This window comes from Aethalodelphis obliquidens, unplaced genomic scaffold (genome assembly GCF_003676395.1).
Source record: "Aethalodelphis obliquidens isolate GAN/ISIS:26980383/991018 unplaced genomic scaffold, ASM367639v1 scaffold7, whole genome shotgun sequence".
NCBI classification, from domain to species: domain Eukaryota; kingdom Metazoa; phylum Chordata; class Mammalia; order Artiodactyla; family Delphinidae; genus Aethalodelphis; species Aethalodelphis obliquidens.
Window position 1 is genome coordinate 9,840,396 of NW_020837951.1, and position 19,708 is coordinate 9,860,103.

Consider the following 19,708-nt stretch of genomic DNA (forward strand, 5'->3'; position numbering starts at 1 on the left):
AAGCACCGAGCTGATCTCCCTGTGCTATGCAGCTGCTTCCCACTAGCTATCTGTTTTACATTTGGTAGTATATATGTGTCCATGCCAGTCTCTAACTTCGTCCCAGCTTACCCTTTCCCCTCTGCGTGTCCTCAAGTCCATTTTCTACGTCTGCATCTTTATTCGTGTCCTGCCCTTAGATTCTTTAGAACCATTTTTTTTTTATTCCATATATATATGTTAGCATACGGTATTTGTTTTTCTCTTTCTGACTTACTTCACTCTGTATGACAGACTCTAGGTCCATCCACCTCACTACAAATAACTCAAGTTCATTTCTTTTTATGGCTGAGTCATATTCCATTGTATATATGTGGCACATCTTCTTTATCCATTCATCTGTCGATCGACACTTAGGTTGCTTCCATGTCCTGGCTGTTGTAAATAGTGCTGCAAAGAACATTGTGGTACATGACTCTTTTTGAATTATGGTTTTCTCAGGGTATATGCCCAGTAGTGGGATTGCTGGGTCGTATGGTAGTTCTATTTTTAGTTTTTTAAGGAACCTCCATACTGTTCTCCATAGTGGCTGTATCAATTTACATTCCCACCAACAGTTCAAGAGGGTTCCCTTTTCTCCACACCCGCTCCAGCATTTACTGTTTGTAGATTTTTTGATGATGACCATTCTGGCCATTCTGACTGGTGTGAGGTGATATCTCATTGTAGTTTTGATTTACATTTCTCTAATGATTAGTGATGTTGAGCATTTTTTCATGTATTTGTTGGCAATCTGTATATCTTCTTTGGAGAAATGTCTATTTAGATCTTCTGCTCATTTTTGGATTTGGTTGTTTGTTTTTTTGATATTGAGCTGCATGAGCTGCTTGTCACTGTTGGAGATTAATCCTTTGTCAGTTGCTTCATTTGCAAATATTTTCTCCCATTCTGAGGGTTGTCTTTTCTCTTGTTTATGATTTCCTATGCTGTGCAAATCTTTGAAGTTTCATTAGGTCCCATTTGTTTATTTTTGTTTTTATTTCCATTTCTCTAGGAGGTGGGTCAAAAAGGATCTTGCTGTGATTTATGTCATAGAGTGTTGTGCCAAATGTTTTCCTCTAAGAGTTTTATAGTGTCTGGCCTTACATTTAGGTCTTTAATCCATTTTGAGTTTATTTTTGTGTGTGGTGTTAGGGAGTGATCTAATTTCATTCTTTTACATGTAGCTGTCCAGTTTTCCCAGCACCACTTATTGAAGAGGCTGTCTTTTCTCCATTGTATAGTCTTGCCTCCTTTATCAAAAATAAGGTGACCATATGTGTGTGGGTTTATCTATGGGCTTTCTATCCTGTTCCATTGATTTATTTCTGTTTTTGTACCAATACCATACTGTCTTCATTACTGTAGTGTTGTAGTATAGTCTGAAGTCAGGGAGCCTGATTCCTCCAGCTCCGTTTTTCTTTCTCAAGATTGCTATGGTTATTCGGGGTCTTTTGTGTTTCCATACAAATTGTGAAATGTTTTCTTTTAGTTCTGTGAAAAATGCCATTGGTAGTTTGATAGGGATTGCGCTGAATCTGTAGATTGCTTTGGGTAGTATAGTCATTTACACAGTGTTGATTCTTCCAATCCAAGAACATGGTATATCTCTCCATCTGTTTGTATCATCTTTAATTTCTTTCATCAGTGTTTTGTAGTTTTCTGCATACAGGTCTTTTTTCTCCTTAGGTAGGTTTATTCCTAGCTGTTTTATTCTTTTTGTTGCATTGGTAAATGGGACTGTTTCCTTAATTTCTCTTTCACATTTTTCATCCTTAATGTATAGGAATGCAAGAGATTTCTGTGCATTAATTTTGTATCCTGCTATTTTACCAGATTCATTGATTAGCTCTAGTAGTTTTCTGGTAGCATCTTTGGGATTCTCTATGTACAGGATCATGTCATCTGCAAACAGTGACAGCTTTACTTCTTTTCTGATTTGGATTCCTTTTATTTCTTTTTCTTCTCTGATTGCTGTGGCTAAAACTTCCAAAACTATGTTGAATAAGAGTGGTGAGAGTGCACAACCTTGTCTTGTTCCTGATCTTAGTGGAAATGATTTCAGTTTTCCACCACTGAGAACGATGTTGGCTGTGGGTCTGTCATATATGGCCTTTATTATGTTGAGGTAAGTTCCCTCTGTGCCTACTTTCTGCAGGGTTTTTATCATAAATGGGTGTTGAATTTTGTCGAAAGCTTTTTCTGCATCTATTGAGATGATCATATGGTTTTCCTACTTCAGTTTGTTAGTATGGTGTATCACATTGATTGATTTACGTATATTGAAGAATCCTTGCATTCCTGGGATAAACCCCATTTGTTCATGGTGTATGATCTTTTAATGTGATGTTGGATTCTGTTTGCTAGTATTTTGTTGAGGAGTTTTGCATCTATGTTTATCAGTGATATTGGCCTGTAGTTTTCTTTCTTTGTGACATCTCTGTCTCGTTTTGGTATCAGGGTGATGGTGGCCTCATAGAATGAGTTTGGGAGTGTTCTTCCCTCTGCTATATACTGAAAGAGTTTGAGAAGGATAGGTGTTAGCTCTTCTCTAAATGTTTGATAGAATTCGCCTGTGAATCCATCTGGTCCTGGGCTTTTGTTTGTTGGAAGATTTTTAATCACAGTATCAATTTTCAGTGCTTGTGATTGGTCTGCTTATATTTTCTATTTCTTCCTGGTTTAGTCTCAGACGGTTGTGCTTTTCTAAGAATTTGTCCATTTTATTGGCATAGAGTTGCTTGTAGTAAATCTCTCATGATCCTTTGTATTTCTGCAGTGTCAGTTATTACTTCTTTTTCATTTCTAATTCTATTGATTTGCGTGTTCTCCCTTTTTTTCTTGATGAGTCAAGCAAGCAGTTTATCAATTTTGTTTATCTTCTCAAAGAACCAGCTTTTAGTTTTATTGATCTTTGCTATTGTTTCCTTCATTTCTTTTTCATTTATTTCTGATCTGATCTTTATGATTTCTTTCCTTCTGCTAACTTTGGGGGTTTTTTTTGTTCTTTCTCTAATTGCTTTAGGTGTAAGGTTAGGTTGTTTATTTGAGATGTTTCTTATTTCTTTAGGTAGGATTGTATTGCTATAAACTTCCCTCTTAGAACTGCTTTTGCTGCATCCCATAGGTTTTGGGTCATCATGTTTTCATTGTCATTTGTTTCTAGGTATTTTTTGATTTCCTCTTTGATTTCTTCAGTGATCTCTTGGTTATTAAGTAGTGTATTGTTTAGCCTCCATGTGTTTGTATTTTTTACAGATTTTTTCCTGTAATTGGTATCTAGTCTCACAGCATTGTGGTCAGAAAAGATACTTGATACGATTTCAGTTTTCTTACATTTACCAAGGCTTGGTTTGTGACCCAAGGTATGATCTATCTTGGAGAACATTCCATGAGCACTTGAGAAGAAAGTGTATTCTGTTGTTTTTGGATGGGATGTCCTATAAATATCAATTAAGTCCATCTTGTTTAATGTATCATTTAAAGCTTGTGTTTCCTTATTTATTTTCATTTTGGATGATCTGTCTATTGGTGAAAGTGGGGTGTTAAAGTCCCCTTCTATGATTGTGTTACTGTCAGTTTCCCCTTTTATGGCTGTTAGCATTTGCCTTATGTATTGAGGTGCTCCTATGTTGGGTGCATAAATATTTACAGTTGTTATATCTTCTTCTTGGATTGATCCCTTGATCATTATGTAGTGTCCTTCTTTGTCTCTTGTAATAGTCTTTATTTTAAAATCTATTTTGTCTGACATGAGAATTGCTACTCCAGCTTTCTTTTTGATTTCCATTTACATGGCATATCTTTTTCCATCCCCTCACTTTCAGCTTGTATATGTCCCTAGGTCTGAAGTGGCTCTCTTGTAGACAGCATATATATGGGGCTTGTTTTTGTACCCATTCAGCCAGTCTGTGTCTTTTGGTTGGAGCATTTAATCCATTTACATTTAAGGTAGTTATTGATATGTATGTTCCTATTACCATTTTCTTAATTGTTTTGGGTTTGTTATTGTAGGTCTTTTCCTTCTCTTGTGTTTACTGCCTAGAGAAGTTCCTTTAGCATTTGTTGTAAAGCTGGTTTGGTGGTGCTGAATTCTCTTAGCTTTTGCTTGTCTGTAAACATTTTAATTTCCTTGTTGAATCTGAATGAGATCCTTGCTGGGTAGGGTAATCTTTGTTGTAGGTTTTTCCCTTTCATCACTTTAAATGTGTCCTTCCACTCCCTTCTGGCTTGCAGAGTTTCTGCTGAAAGATCAGCTGTTAACCTTATGGGCATTCCCTTGTATGTTATTTGTTGTTTTTCCCTTGCTGTTTTTATTATTTGTTCTTTGTATTTAATTTTCAGTAGTTTGATTAATATGTGTCTTGGTATGTTTTTCCTAGGGTTTACCCTGTATGGGACTCTCTGTCCTTCCTGGAGTTGGGTGACTGTTTCCTTTCCCATGTTAGGGAAGTTTTCAACTATAATCTCTTCAAATATTTTCTCAGAACCTTTCTTTTTCTCTTCTTCTCTGGGACCCCTATAATTCGAATGTTGGTGTGTTTAACGTTGTCCCAGAGGTCTCTAAGACTGTCCTCAAATCTTTTCATTCTTTTTTCTTCATTCTGCTCTGCAGTAGTTATTTCCACTATTTTATCTTCCAGGTCACTTATCCGTTCTTCAGCCTCAGTTATTCTGCTATGGATTCCTTCTAGAAAATTTTTAATTTCATTTATTGTGTTGGTCATCATGGTTTGTTCACTTTTTAGTTCTTCTAGGTCCTTGTTAAACGTTTCTTGTATTTTGTCCATTTTGTTTCCAAGATTTTGGATCATCTTTACTATCATTACTCTGAATTCTTTTTCAGGTAGACTGCCTATTTCCTTTTGTTTGGTCTGGTGGGTTTTTACCTTGCTCCTTCACCTGCTGTGTGTTTCTCTATCTTCTTATTTTGCTTAACTTACTGTGTTTGGGGTCTCTTTTTCGCAGGCTGCACACGTTCGTAGTTTCTGTTGTTTTTGGTGTCTGCTCATGTTTTTATTCTCTTAACAGCATTTTTGGCAGAGCTGAAGTTTTTAATGTTAATGAACTCCAGCTTACCAATTTTTTTACATAGATTGTGCTTTTGGTGTTATAGCTAAAAAGTCATCACCAAACCTAAGGTTACCTACTTTTTCTCCTATGTTATTTTCTAGAAGTGTCATAGTTTTGTGCTTTACATTTAGGTTTCTGATCCATTTAGAGTTTATTTTTGTGAAGTGTGTAAGGTTTGTGTCTAGATTTCTTTCTTCTTTTTTTCTTTTTTTCTTCTTCTTAATATCCAGTTGAAAAAACCATCCTTTCTCCATTGAGTTGTCTTTGCTCCTTTGTCAAAGATCAGTTGACTATATTTGTGTGCATCTATTTCTGACCTGTAAGATTTTTTAAAACATTCCTTAATTTATATTTCTCCACCAGATTCAAGAGTGAAACACTATCTTTTTAGGATCACCCATTTGTAAAAGAGAAAAAAATAAAATTCAGTGAGGTTTTACCCTGTCAAGAACTTGAGATGGGAGGTATGCACTTGTTCTTGACAGAAAACCACATTTATTTTACTTCATAGATAATTTAAGGGATTTTTAAGAATAATTTTGACTAGTCTTAATTTTTTTTAAATAAATTTTTATTTATTTTATTATTATTTTTTTTGGCTGCATTGGGTCTTTGTTGCTGCACACGGGCTTTCTCTAGTTGCAGTGAGCGGGGGCTACTCTTCATTGTGGTGTGCGGGCTTCTCATTGAGGTGGCTTCTCTTGTTGCGGAGCGCGGACTCTAGGTGCGCAGGCTTCAGTAGTTGTGGCACGAGGGCTTAGTAGTTGTGGAGCACGGCCTTCGTTGCTCTGCCGCGTGTGGGATCTTCCTGGACTAGGGCTCGAACCCTTGTCCTGTGCCTTGGCAGGCGGATTCTTAACCACTATGCCACCAGGGAAGCCCTGACTAGTCCTAATTTTTATGCAGAGATTTCAGTCGTGTGTTGTGACTCCATTGTACACTAGAATAGCCATTCCTTGCCGCCTTCTTTTCAGGTGTCCCTTAGACATTCAACGTATTTCACTGGTCTCTTATTTACTATTGCTCTTCATTAGGCTACTGACAGGTGAAGTACTGATACTAAAAACCTGAAGAATTTTGCTGTGTTATACAAAGCTGGTGTAGTATACTTTGGAGATTATCACAGTGCTCAGTGAGTGGAAGTTTATGGCTATAGAGCAGTGCTGTCCAAATGAAATGCAATGCAATCATTTCACACCTGTTAGAATGACTGTCATCAAAAAGACAAGATATAACAAGTGTTGGTGAGGACGTGGAGAAAAGGGAACCCTTGTGCACTGTTGGTAGGAATGGAAATTGATACAGGCACTATGGAAAGCAGTATGGAGGTTCCTCAGTAAATTAAAAATAGAACTGCCATATGATCCAGCAATCCCACTTCTGGGTATGTATCCATAGGAAATGCAAACAGGATCACAAAGAGATACCTGCACTCCCACGTTCATTGCAGCATTATTCACGATAGCCAAGATATGGAAACAACCTAACTGTTCATATATGGATGAATGGATAAAGATGATAATGGTGTATATATACACACAATGGAATATTACTCAGCCATGAGAAAGAAGGAAATCCTGCTATTTTCAACAACATAGATGGACCTTGAGGACATGATGCTAAGTAAGATAAGTTAGACAGGGAAAGACAAATACTGTATGATATCACTTATATGTGGAATCTAAAAAAGCGGACACATAGAAACAGAGATTAGAATGGTGGTTACCAGGGCCTAGGGTGTGGGGGAAATGGGGAGATGTTGGTCAGAGGTTATAAACTTTCAGTTATAAGTTCTTGGGAACAGAGTACAGCACATTTGAAAAGTTGCTTAGGTTGCCAAATGTTCTCACCATGATGGAGGTATTGGCTAATACTACTTGGTAGTAATCATTTGGTAATACGTAAGTGTATCGTATCAACACCTTAAACCTGTACAATGCTATATGTGAATTATATTTTAATAAAGCCGGAAAAAATGTATAATACAAGCTACAAATGTAAGCCACATTTACAATTTTAAATTTTCTAGTAATCACATATTTAAACATTTCCAAAAAGCAAGTGAAATTAATTTTCATAATATATTTAACCCATTATATCCTAAATATTATCACTTCAACATGTAATTGATATAAAAATTATTATTGAGATTTTTAATGTTCTTTTTTTTTTGGTCACGCATTAAAATCCAGTGTTTATTTGCTATTTACAGCACATCTCAATTCAGACTAGGACTCAGTAGCCACATGTTTGGAAAGTGCAGCTGTAGAGTATGCCAACACATGATACAGCCATGCAGTGGATTTCACTGTGGATTCACTTCATTCTCATAGAGCCCTTGGGAAACTTGGTGGACCGCCCAGATAGTTGAGGTTTATCTCATTCAGTATCGAGGTTTCTTTATTTTTGTAATATTTCATAGAAGCTCACCAACATGTGTTAACATTTTCCTCTGCCTTCTTAATCAGTATGTAACACAGTGGTTAAGAGTGTGGGATTCAAAGTCATAGTCTGGGTTTGCATTCTGGCACTAACCATTAGGGTGATCTTGGATGAATTACTTCAGCCCATGTATTCCATTTTTCTCATGTGTAAAATGAGGATAGAAACTTCCTATCAGGGTGGTTATGAAAATAAAATGAGAAAATACATGGCACGTGCTCAGTAAATGTTTGTTTCTGTTGCTGCTAAATACTGTAACTCCAGCAGCTACTACTGCAATGAATACTTGTATTAGTTCAGCAGTAGTAGCATAATTTAGCCCTTTCTTGATGAGTCAATTAATGGTACCATGCTATGATACAGTGATGCCCTTGTGGGCTTATGAAAGTATCTAGGAACTTTTGACTTTACATTATACGTTTTCTGACAACTTAGCAATTTGAATTCTTTATACTCCCCACACCGCCACCCCCACCCCACCCCCCCTTTTTTTTTTTTTGCTGTCTGCATGCCTGCCACTGTCTACTCTCCTTCCATTTCTAGGTTGTTGCTTCTAATTTATACTCCTTAGAGTCTTCATTGAGAACCGTTTACCTAAATAATACAGCCTAAGGCGCCCTTCCCATCTGACCCCCAGCTATGCTCCCGTACATTCTAACGCATCGCATTCTTTAACTGGCAGCTTCTTGACACGCACCATGTCTGCTTTTGCTGTTTCCTTAGAAATGCGTTTCTCACTCTTCTTTTGATATCCTGCTTAATCTCAAAGACTTAAGTCCCTCATCATTTCTTCATTCAGCAAATATTTATGGAGTTCCAGGCCCTGGGTATCGAGGATAAAATGGAGAACAAGAGAAATGCAATTGCTGCTCTCAAAAAATTTACAGTTTGGTGGGGAAGAAGAAATTATCAAGCGTAATAGCACTTTGTAACTGGCTCATTTCACTTATCATTTGTATTCATTCATGCATTCAGTAAATATTTATTGAGTGTTTGCTACGTACCAGGCATTTTGCTGGGTGTACAGTGGTGAGGGGAACAAGACATAGTTTCTCTTTCATGAATTCTACAACCTAGTGAGGGAAATGGGCAAATAATTAAGCCAAATAATGTTTGCTTAGAAGCTGAGTTAAGTGCTCTGCAGGGAAGGAATGCCATTTGTGAGAGCCTCACCTGGGAACCAGGGAGGAATTCCCTCAGAAAGTGATGCCAGAGGCATTTGGCAAGGGAAGGCTCCTGGCAGATGGAACTGTGTGGCAGTGATGCTGTGGCAGGAGGAAGCATGCTGTGGTCAGGGAACTTAAAGACATAGCAATAGAAACTGTCCAAAAAGGAGCTCAGACAGAACAATATAAAGGTCTTGCTTCTACCTAAAAATTAGTGGACATTTTCTCCCTAAAACTTTACCAGGAAATTTAGATTTAACTATTCCTGTCTGAGGTTGCTGTGGCTTGACAAACGTTATGATGTTATTTATCAGTTCTACTTTCCATTTATGGGGGGGTGTGTTTTAGAGAAAAGGAAATCTTGGGAGTCTTAAAAATCTTTTCTCTGACTTCAAAGAGATGAAATTCTGAGGTGCAACCATCAGGATCTTTCTCTTGCTAATGCCTGACACACTCTTAATATTGCTTGTCACCAAAATAAGCAGCAGAGATCATGTAATGAGCATTCTGGACATTTCAGAATCATGCATTCTTTTATTTTTCATTTAAAAAACAATAAGCATTAATCTGTCTTGTGTTCATACTTTAGTGTGTTTTGTATTTTCTGAGGATAAGAATGAACATGTCAGATCACATTTGGTAGAAATCTGGGATGCTTCCTGAAATGCTCCTGAATTTTCATATATGAATTAAATACCATCTATTTATGGGCTATAGGCTTCTGTCTCTTCATAAAAGCCATACTGGCCTTTGAACATAAAATGAATATTGGTCAACAATTCAATGCAATAAATTTTTCTAATGAAGAAATTTAGCTTTATTTGATGATATATGAATAAGGGAAATTCAGTTAATTGTACTCATTAAAGCTTTGGAGATCTATATATCTCCCCCAAAAGGATCTCTCTTTGGCAGCAGGCTCCATTTTGCATCCACTCATTTCTTAAACTTCCAGTCCTGTTACAAGCTCCATGGTACCTAAAAGGGCCTGCTCCTTCCATGCCAACCCAACTCTAAAATTAAGCCTCTTCTTGTGGATCCAGTTGTCCTGTACTTGTTTGTTACCGTTTTGATCATTCTTCTCTCTCTGGTAGTGACTCACAAACAGGACTTTTAGGTTTCTCTGTCTCATTGCTATCCACCATGCTTCTGTTAGATAGTTAATTCTGCTTCTGTGTAATCAGAAGCTTAAAAGTGGTAGAAGAAATTTTGGCAAAATGAGAAACCTTCTTCATGCCAGGCACTGTGCAGTTAATTATGTCATTTAATCCTTATAAGACCCTTATGCAGTAGTTATGGTTATTTCTTCCATAATTCCAGAACCTAGTAGAGAAAATGAGCACACTTCCCAATCAGACAGGCCATGCTCAGAGTCTCTAGGACAAGTGATTTTCTCTGTGTAGTGGGGTGAGAGATTTCCCAGACTTCTTTGTACTGTTCCATATTTCTAAATTGTCTACAGTAAGAATGTATTAATATTACACTTATCAAAAATTTAATTAAATATTTTATAAAGAAAGGAAAATGAAAGTTATACATACATATTATGGGACATCTGGAAAGTATAGAAATTTAGAAAGAAAAAAGTGCTCATTGCTTTAATGTAAATATAATCTATGAACTTTTTGGTCCCTTTTCTTCTAGTCTTTTTATATGTATGTAATTGAACATTTTTATATAGTTGTAATAATTTCTTATTGTTTTCTCCATAAAAAACTGAGATGCCAGTACTCATATATTGGTGAACTGTAAGAATGCCTCTTTCATTTTCACTTTTTCCTGGGCCTTCTTCCCTTGTCTTGAATTGCTATCTCTGATACATGTGCACTGCCTTGAAAGCCCCATTTGGCTAACAGGTATCAATGTGACAAGCCAGAAAAAGAAAAAGAAAAGCTTATTACTTCTCCTCTTCTCGTTAACACACACATCATTAATACCCTCTATGTTTTTTTCATGGGTAGAGTGATTCAGTCTACACATTCATATATTCATTCATTCAACAAATATTTGTTCTAAATGCCAGCCATTTTACTCTTCAGTGAGGATGCAGAGATAGTAGAAGAATCCCTGCTCTTTAGGAGAACATAGATGCATAAATAAGAAAAAGAGCAGTGTGGTAAGTTATATGCAGAAATATCAGCCAAGTTCTGTAAGAACACAGAGGAGAATCACTTGGATTCTCCTAGAGATCCAAATGATTCTCCTAAAGAAATCAAGGAAAGCCTTTCATGAGTAAGAAAATGGAGCTCAGACAGATTTGGTTGCATAGCTGGTTCGTGGCTGTGTTGGCATTAAAACCAGATCTCACTGCAAAGCCCGTCTTCCTTCCAACAAACTGTCATGAAGAGGCACCCCGTTTTTGTTGTTTTGGAAGCTCTAGGTGTCTATATTTGGCAAAGTCCTGAGTCAGGGACCACAGCTGCCCCTTTTTTCTCTCCCCATTTCAAAATGCCACCAATTTCTGATTTGATCAAAGAGTAATGGAAGAGAAGTAAGGAAACCTGAGTTCTCTGAAAACCAGCTTTGCCACCATTTAACTAGGTGATCATGGGCACCTTATTCCTCTTTTCTAGGTATCTATTCCCCGTTTGTAAAAGTGAGGAGATTGAAATAAATCTCTCTAAGCTTCTGATTTTTTATAAATAATATGTCGTGGTTTCCTTCTCCTTTTTAGCATATGTAGCATTTCCATACGATTGTAGGTTCCCAAGGGCCTTGGGAAATCTTGATACACTATGGCTTAGGCAGAGGAGTAGATGGTAGTCAGGAGTGAGGGCTCTTGACTGCCTGGGTTTGAATCTCAGCTCTATAATTTACATGCTGTTTAATCTTGCATGTAAGATGAACTTCATTGAGCCTTAGTTTTGTAATTTGTAAAATAGAAATAATAATAAAGGACTCACAGAGCTGATGGGAAGATGCAGTGAGCTTATGTGTCTAAACCACTGTGCCCAGTGTCTGGCACGTGGTACTCAATAAATGTAGCTAATGATACTAATGGCTGTTTTACTAGTACTAATTTGAAGTCCTGAAGCAGTTTTAGAAGTCAGAATATCACAGTAGCTTCTTTTATTAATGATTCCCCTGTAAAGGCACAAAGGAACCAATATCCATGTATAGAATATGGAAGTTTAGTCATTTTTTTTCCCCTTAGATGTTCAATTAAGGGTTGATAGCGGGTGGAGCACTGTTTACTGCTAAACTTTACTGAGGACCCAGAAACATAGAGTGGATTATTCACTCTTTTCCTTGCTGTGTTCCCAGTGCTCAGGACAGGCTATAGCACAGTGTAGGCACTTTACAAATGTTTTTTGAATGAATAAATGATATCACACTTTATATTTAAGAACTGGGGGGAATAATAGCACTTGGCACATTGAGTCTTTTGGCTTTCAGAGCTTAGGCTGTGACATTTGCTGAGTTTGTTTGGAGGAGATTTGGGGGCATCCTGTGACAATCAAAGCAGGATTCTTCTGATGCCACTGTTTGGCTTTCTGCTTTGATCAATAGACTTATTATTTGCCCTTGAAACCTCTGTGGTGCTAGGGATTCACAGACATTCCTCAGGATGATTTACACGGCAGTAAATAATCTGTGCTGTCCATTGCTTGCTTCATCAGTGTCTGCCCTGCTCATAAAATCCCGGAGGCTCAGTGGCCCCGAGGCTGGAGCACGGTGGACATGTTCACTCCAGTTACAGATGTTTGCACATAGAACATGTTGCTCACTTTCATTGTTGCTTTGTTGCTCTAATACGCATCCACAGTTTGTCTTTAAGGGTTGACCTAACTATACATGTTATTTTCCATCTGACTTTATTATAGTTACTACCATTTATTTTTTTACCTCTGTTATATGCTAGGCACTACATATATTATCTCATCAAAACTTCAAAACCCCCTCTAGGTGACTGTACCCTTTCTGTAGAATTGGAATCTGAAGGGAACGAAGCGTATTCTCTGAAATCATGTAGTCCATGAGCAATGGGGCTTAGGTTGAACTCAAGTCCCTTTGGACACAAAGCCCTTAGCTACTACACCATGATATTTTCCTCATCTAAAGGGCTTTCTTCTCCTTCTACAAGTGTTTTGTGTTGAAGTTGGTAACCTTTTGCAAAGATTGGTAAGTTTCCCATACCATTCAGAGATGAATTTTAAGTTTCTTAACAGCATTGCAAATACATGAAATTTATAGTGACAAACATAGACAGATTACTTTCTTGTTATCCATCCATTTAGTAAATTTACAGGTCCCATTAATTTAAATCTGTCCTTATTACCTATTTTATATAATAAATATCTCTTAGTCATGACAGACTGAGTATAGATCACCTGAAGTAGGCTCTCTCTCAATAAGCAGAGTTGCAGCTAAAGATTTGTGAATTAATTGGGAAAATTGCAAATCAGGTAGTCAGTGAAATAATTCATTGTCACATCCAATCAATAAACTTTGTAAATCAACTCATTTAATTCAAAAAATGATCTATATAGATCAAGCAACCAATTAAACAATTAGCATACACTTTGCAATTAATTAATTTAAGCATCAATCATATAATTAAAACTCCAGATTTAAGCCACAGAATTTAGAATCCTACCTCCTTGTGAACTATTAGGTTCATGCTTCTGAATGCTAGCAGATTTGCATTTTCACAATTCAACTTTGGTGCAGGGTATTTTAAAGTGTTTAAGTTGATTTCAGTTTTAAATTTTCTTTATGTTAGTTTAGTTTCCCACCCTTTTTCAGCAAATTGACTTTTTATTTCCCCCAAAGGAGAAGGAGTGTTAATTCTAAATTGGGCAAAGCTGGAATCTGGGAGTACTGACTGGACGTTCTGGGGAAGTGAGACAAGTCCAGAAGTACTTGAGAAGGCTAGGTATCTGCGTCAGGATGAATTGCATCATTTGCTTTTACTCTGTTAAGTGTCCTTGGTGTTTGGAATCAGATCCTGCCAAGTGAACCTGATATTCTTCAGAGAAAGGAGAACTGTAAAGATTGTCTTGGTTACCTTGAGTTCTTCTGATCTAGAGCATAGATATTTTCTTAATCCTGAACATAAATCAAAGACCTCTGATTCCCTCCAAATAATTTTTTCCTCCTTTATAGTTTTGCCTCTCTTTTATGATATTTATTTTATTATTATTATATTATTTACATTTATAAATATTATAGCTAATGTAGTGCTTACTTTTTCCCCCTGCTATACTCTAAGCTTTTCCCCCTGCTATACTCTAAGCTTCCTTTGAAGGCTGATACTCAATCTCATCTTTGATCAAAGGAGTTACGTTCTGGGTCTTATCTATTAACAGGTGCTCAGTAAATATTTGTTGAAAAAATAGAGCAGTATAAGTGTTCTCCTTTCACATTGTTTTTCTCCCCCTTTGCGGTGCCATGTGTTTTCTCTTTATCAAATGAAGTAGGGTTTGGGAGATCTAACTGTATCACCAGGCTTTGGGGTAAAAAACAGTAGTGTCCCAGTTTGCTGTACACCATAGCTTCTGGTCTCTGCATCCCTCCCTCACCTTGGTGTTCACTTACCTTTTTGGTTTTTCTTACAGTGATAATGTCAGCGCCTACTGCCTGCATATTGCCGAGGATGATGGGGAGGTTGACACAGATTTCCCCCCACTGGATTCCAACGAGCCCATTCATAAGTTTGGCTTCAGTACTTTGGCCTTGGTTGAAAAGTATTCATCTCCTGGTCTGACATCCAAAGAGTCGCTCTTTGTTCGAATGTAAGTATTGACTCTGTTATTTATCTCAGTATCTCACCTCTACCTTCTAGTACTTTGGATTTGATTTTGGCTTTGTTCATCAAATGAATGATATTTGGTATCTGGAGAGTCAACATGTAGTGATTACTTTCAGGGAGATGTTGGGGACAACATTTGCATTGTATTCTGTGCCTCTGCACCTGGATTAAATGCAGACTGCTTTGCAGTAGCAAATTGTATTAGGTATATCTTGAATGTCATGTCTAGGAACCAGACCTCTGGAAATACTGGGGTACTTTGGGGCCTATGAAGGACAAATTTGGGGTTTCCCTCTTTCTCATTAAGGAATCCAAACTGAAAATGTGCATTGTAGCCACTTCTCTTTTGTGACTTAAAATACTTCTTTTTCTCTCCAACTTTGTTCAAGTCAAATTTGATTTCTCTTAGTTGCCTTCCATTAGACTGAGCAGAGGTTCTTAATCTTCCCTGTGCCTTTGGTAGTCAGGTAAAGCCTACAGAAGCCCTTCTCAGAAAAGTGTTTGTAAATGCAGAGAGTAAAATTCACAGGAGTACGAAAGAATTCCATTATATTTAAATAGTTATCAAATTATTAAACAAATTTGTGATATAGTAATATGTACTGGCTTTATTAATACATTAAATGACAAGATCCAGAGGCAGGTCTAACAGTAACTCCTGACGTCTCTTGTTTCAAAGTAGTGGTAAGTGTAAATGATATTTGAGAAATCTGCAACAATTGTAATGTGCTATGATGCTATCTGTGGTTTCTGTTCATGACAGAGTCACCAGTACTGCTCATATGACTGTGGTTTGTTGACTGCATTCATAATTCAAGGAGATGCTAAATATCAGTTAGAAGTTAGTTAAAATAAAAATGTAGTTTTTGTCCATTCACATCTGTAGAGCACCTGAGTCTTACACATATGTCCTGGTTGTTAGGGGAAAACCTGCAGCGTTTTCTCAGCTTAAGGTCTTCTAACAGAGGCCGTGACAGTCCCACTCCTGGCCATCTCCTGGGAGCAATAGCGATCCCTTTGGCACCCCCTGCTGTTAGTAACCAGCAAATTCACTGTCCAGAAGAGCGATTGCTTTAGAGGACTTTCCCCCATCTTTTAAAAACATATTGCCTTTGTTTCAGGTTTTTACTAAAAATAGGATTATGTTACCTATGATATATGAGTATTTTGGGTGTTTCTACCCTTGACCAAAGAAAGAAATCGGTGTGCCTGGGAGTGAGCCGGGGGTGGCTCCTCAAGCTTTATTACTGCCATTTCATCCCTACCCTGAGATCATGTTTGGTGTGTATAACATCACATATTTTCCTTCTTTTTACATTTCAGAGGCACTAAAACAACAACTTTAAAGAATATTAAAGTAATTTAAAAGTTTTCCAATGATTCCTCCATCCCAGTATAATTATTTTCATTTCTGTATAATCATTTCCACATGTATATATATTACAGTTTCAGTTCTAGCGTACATATTGTGTTATTTTTACTTAACATTATATTACAAGTATTTTGATATCTGTTCTTAATTCCTACAATCTGCATTTATTATGTAATGTCTCAGACCTTAGGTAAAAACCTGCAGCTGCTTTTCTAACAAACTGTTGATCAGCAAAAATAAAGGGGCTACAGAAACCCTCATGTTTATGCTGTTCCTTTCTGGACTTCACGCAAAGACAGTTCTGTGTAAATGTACAGTTGACTCTGATTTGGAAATCTGAAAATCAGTTCATCCTTGTTATAAAAAATTTTTTACAATTGTAATTATATTGATGTTCATATTATATAAAATAACTCATTTAATAAAGTAGTACTTGAAATTTTCAAAAAAATCTAGACAGAGACAGCCCCTGTTTTCATGGAGCTTACTGTCTAGTGGGGGGAGAGTTGTCAAACAGATCATTCAACTGTGATGAGCAATACAACAGAAAAATGTTTGGGGTGATATGGATGCCTGTCAAGGGTGTTGAGATTCTTTCCTTGTTTTGGTTTTAACAAGTGATTCTAAAATGATAGTCCTTATCTATATCCCTTTTATTTCTGTTGAATAACTTCCTTAGGATAATTCCCTGTGAATAGGATTATCGATCAGGGTAGAAACATCTTCAGATTCTCGCTTTGTATTGACATATATAGCCTTCTGAAGAGGTATCTATTACAGTGCTACAAATAAAATTCATAAAACCATCTTTTCGGTCTTACCATTACAAGGTGTCATTAGAAGATTTTTCTTTTTACTTTAAAAGATGTATATAGGGACTTCCCTGGTGGCGCAGTGGTTGAGAGTCCGCCTGCCGATGCAGGGGACACGGGTTCGTGGCCCGGTCCGGGAGGATCCCACATGCCGTGGAGCGGCTGGGCCGGTGAGCCATGGCCGCTGGGCCTGCGCATCCGGAGTCTGTGCTCCGCAACAGGAGGGGCCACAGCAGTGGGAGGCCCGCGTACTGCGAAAAAAAAAAAAAAGAAAAAAAGATGTATATAATGAAATGTCAGTACTTTCTGCTTGAAATTCTATTGTTTATTAATAAATCACTAGAAGAATTGTTCTCATTAGCACATAATTTTTACTACATAAATATTAACATATGATCATAGCAGTCTTTTGATCTGAAAGTCCTTTTTCAAACAAGAGCTTTAAAATCAGTGATTTTCAGTAGAATGAGGTTGGGGGTGGTTTGCGCATACCTTCCTAGGAGAAGCATCTAAGGCTACACAGTGTCTCACTGTGAACCCTACCTTCCAGAGAATGGGAAGAGAGAATGGGAAAACAACTGCTTTAAACCTGATACTTTTTTTTTCCTGAATTACTCCCATCCCTGCACTCTCACTCCCAAACACACACACCACAGTCAGTCCGGTTTTTATTCTGAAGTCCAGGAGTTTATTCAACATGTCTGGAGTGTTTCTGAAAACACAAGGTCAAGCAAAATCTTTATATGTGAGCATTTAGAACAAATGTCAATACATTTTCTCTTTCTTCTTTTTCTCAGTTGTCTGATGAAATAGTACAAATTACTGACCGTTTGCCCTGTGTATGTTTTTTTGGTTCAACAACCTCCCATTCACCTTTCTGGTCTAAATTCCAAGTTAGAAAAATGTCTCCTGCAAATGCAGGACAGAGCAGACCTTTAGGAGTCTCCAGGGACATATCCAAAGTTTCAGAGAGTGAAGTGCCAGCAAAAGAAGTGAAACCATTGCTCCTTCTCTTCATTCCCTCCCTTTCCTCTTTGCATCTCTCTCCCAGTGCAGAATGGGCAGGAAGTGGCTGCATAGACACTGCACTGAACCAGGAAGAAGGAGCTAGGTTTGACAATGGAAAGTGAATTAGTATTTACTAAGGGCCAACTATGTATATGTTATTTCATTTAATCTGAAAATAGCCCAATTTTTATTATGACCATTTTAGAGACATGAAAACTGAGGCTGGGAAGTACTGCTCTCAGGCCTGGACTTGACCCCATGCCTAACTTCAAAGTCCATTTTTTTCCCAACACCCTGCTGATGGTTGGGATGTGGGTAGGGGAATCAAGTATTGGTCTAGTCATTCAAGTGAATCCCACCGTCTTAAGGCCAAAGTTCAAGAGCATGGTGACCCCTGGAGCCAGACTTCTTGGGTACCGATTCTGACCTTGCCCTTACTAGTGTGTGTGAAATCTCAGATGAATTACTTGACTTTTCTACAGCTCAGTTAAATGAGGGTAGTAATAATACGTCTCTCATAGAGCTGTTGTGAGGATTGGATGCGTTAATATGTGCAAAGCACTTAGAACAGTGCCTAGCCTAAATAAGCATTATCCGAATAAGTGTTTGCTGCAATTGTTGTTATTATTAATAAAAATCCTCTGAGGGCAAGAACTGGATCATTAGTGCCCCACAGCACCCAGCATAGCTCCATTACTATGGTGGTAATGGAGTAAATAGAGGGATTGAGTAAAGGCTGAATTGGAATAACTTTTGCTGAACACGGACAGGGGTGGACATTGGAGATCTGCAGACATCCTCTGTGGCAGACATCCTTTAAGACAGGGGTCCCCAACCCCCGGGCTGCGGACTGGTACCTGTCGGCGGCCTGTTAGGAACCAGGCTGCACAGCAGGAGGTGAGCAGCAGGTGAGTGAGTGAGCGAAGCTTCATCTGCCGCTGCCCATCGCTCACATTACCGCCTGAACCATTTGCATTACTGCCTAACCCATCCCTGCGCCTAGCACAGGGCTTCCTAGAGAAGGAATGAACGAATGAATCTTCAGGTGTCTGCGGGCTGCTCGGGGAGAAGGAGGCCCTTGGGCAAGCTTTCTGTCCCACCTTGCTTTCTGAGCCCACTTAACCTCTTCTACAGCCCTGTTTCTGCCTTTTGAATACCATGAAGCCCCAGGTTGCCTTCTGTTTTTCAGAGGCCCTCATACCGTTCAACCAGGAGTCTCCAATATACCATCTTTCCCTACTCCAAATGAGGCAGCACAGCCTTTGAACTTAGGCTAACCTGGGTTCAAGTTTCAGCTTCACTAGTGACTTGCTCCATGACTGTGGTCTCAGTTTCTTCATCTGTAATGTGAGGATGGTAATTACTACCTCATGGATTTGTTGTGAGGAATGTTCTTAAATGTAAGGAATGTACAGACCTCTTTTAAAGGAAAATTAATTCTCCTGGAACTTCAGTGTTTGCCCAAATTTGTTTTATTATAATGTTACTTAAACACATACAAATGTAAAATTCTAGCTATAAATTCCATGTCTTTATGCAATCCAAAAAAATTACAAATTAAATGCAAATAAAACTATAACATTAATAAAATAAAAATTAACAACTTTAATGCAACAGATGATATTTTGCTGAAATTAAATCATTGATGTGGGGTTTAATGGATGTTAATTGTTTTACTTGTCAACTTGAATCTTCTGATTTTCATATGAAACATCAGACTATCATATTATTTGTCCTTTTAAACAATGAATGTATTTTTAGGTACTAGTCCATTATTTTAATGGGCCAATTGATTTATAGTGCACCCCCCCCAAATTTTAATTTTTTTTTAATTGGAAAAATAAAGAACATTTCTGCTAGGATGACCAGTTTATGCCAGTCCTACCCAGGATTTTCCCTTTTTTATTTTTTTTAGTTTTTTGGCCACGCTGTGTAGCTTGCAGGGTCTTAGTTCCCCAGCCAGGTATTAAACCCGGGCCACAGTAGTGAAAGCCCGGAATCCTAACCACTAAGCCCGGAATCCCTTCCCCACCAGGGAACTGACTTTTAAAATAGAAAGTCCTAA

At 37.8% G+C, this 19,708-nt stretch overlaps 1 protein-coding gene across 8 annotated transcripts in view; it reads left to right on the plus strand.

Annotated features, from left to right (window-relative positions):
- MAPKAP1 (MAPK associated protein 1) overlaps nucleotides 1-19,708 on the plus strand; it is a 231,108-nt gene that overhangs the window by 107,509 nt on the left and 103,891 nt on the right. For all 8 annotated transcript variants that reach the window (XM_027104862.1, XM_027104867.1, XM_027104865.1 and 5 more), the window contains one exon: nucleotides 14,258-14,434. In XM_027104862.1, coding sequence (XP_026960663.1) covers nucleotides 14,258-14,434 — 177 coding nt within the window. The remainder of the gene's footprint in view (nucleotides 1-14,257; nucleotides 14,435-19,708) is intronic.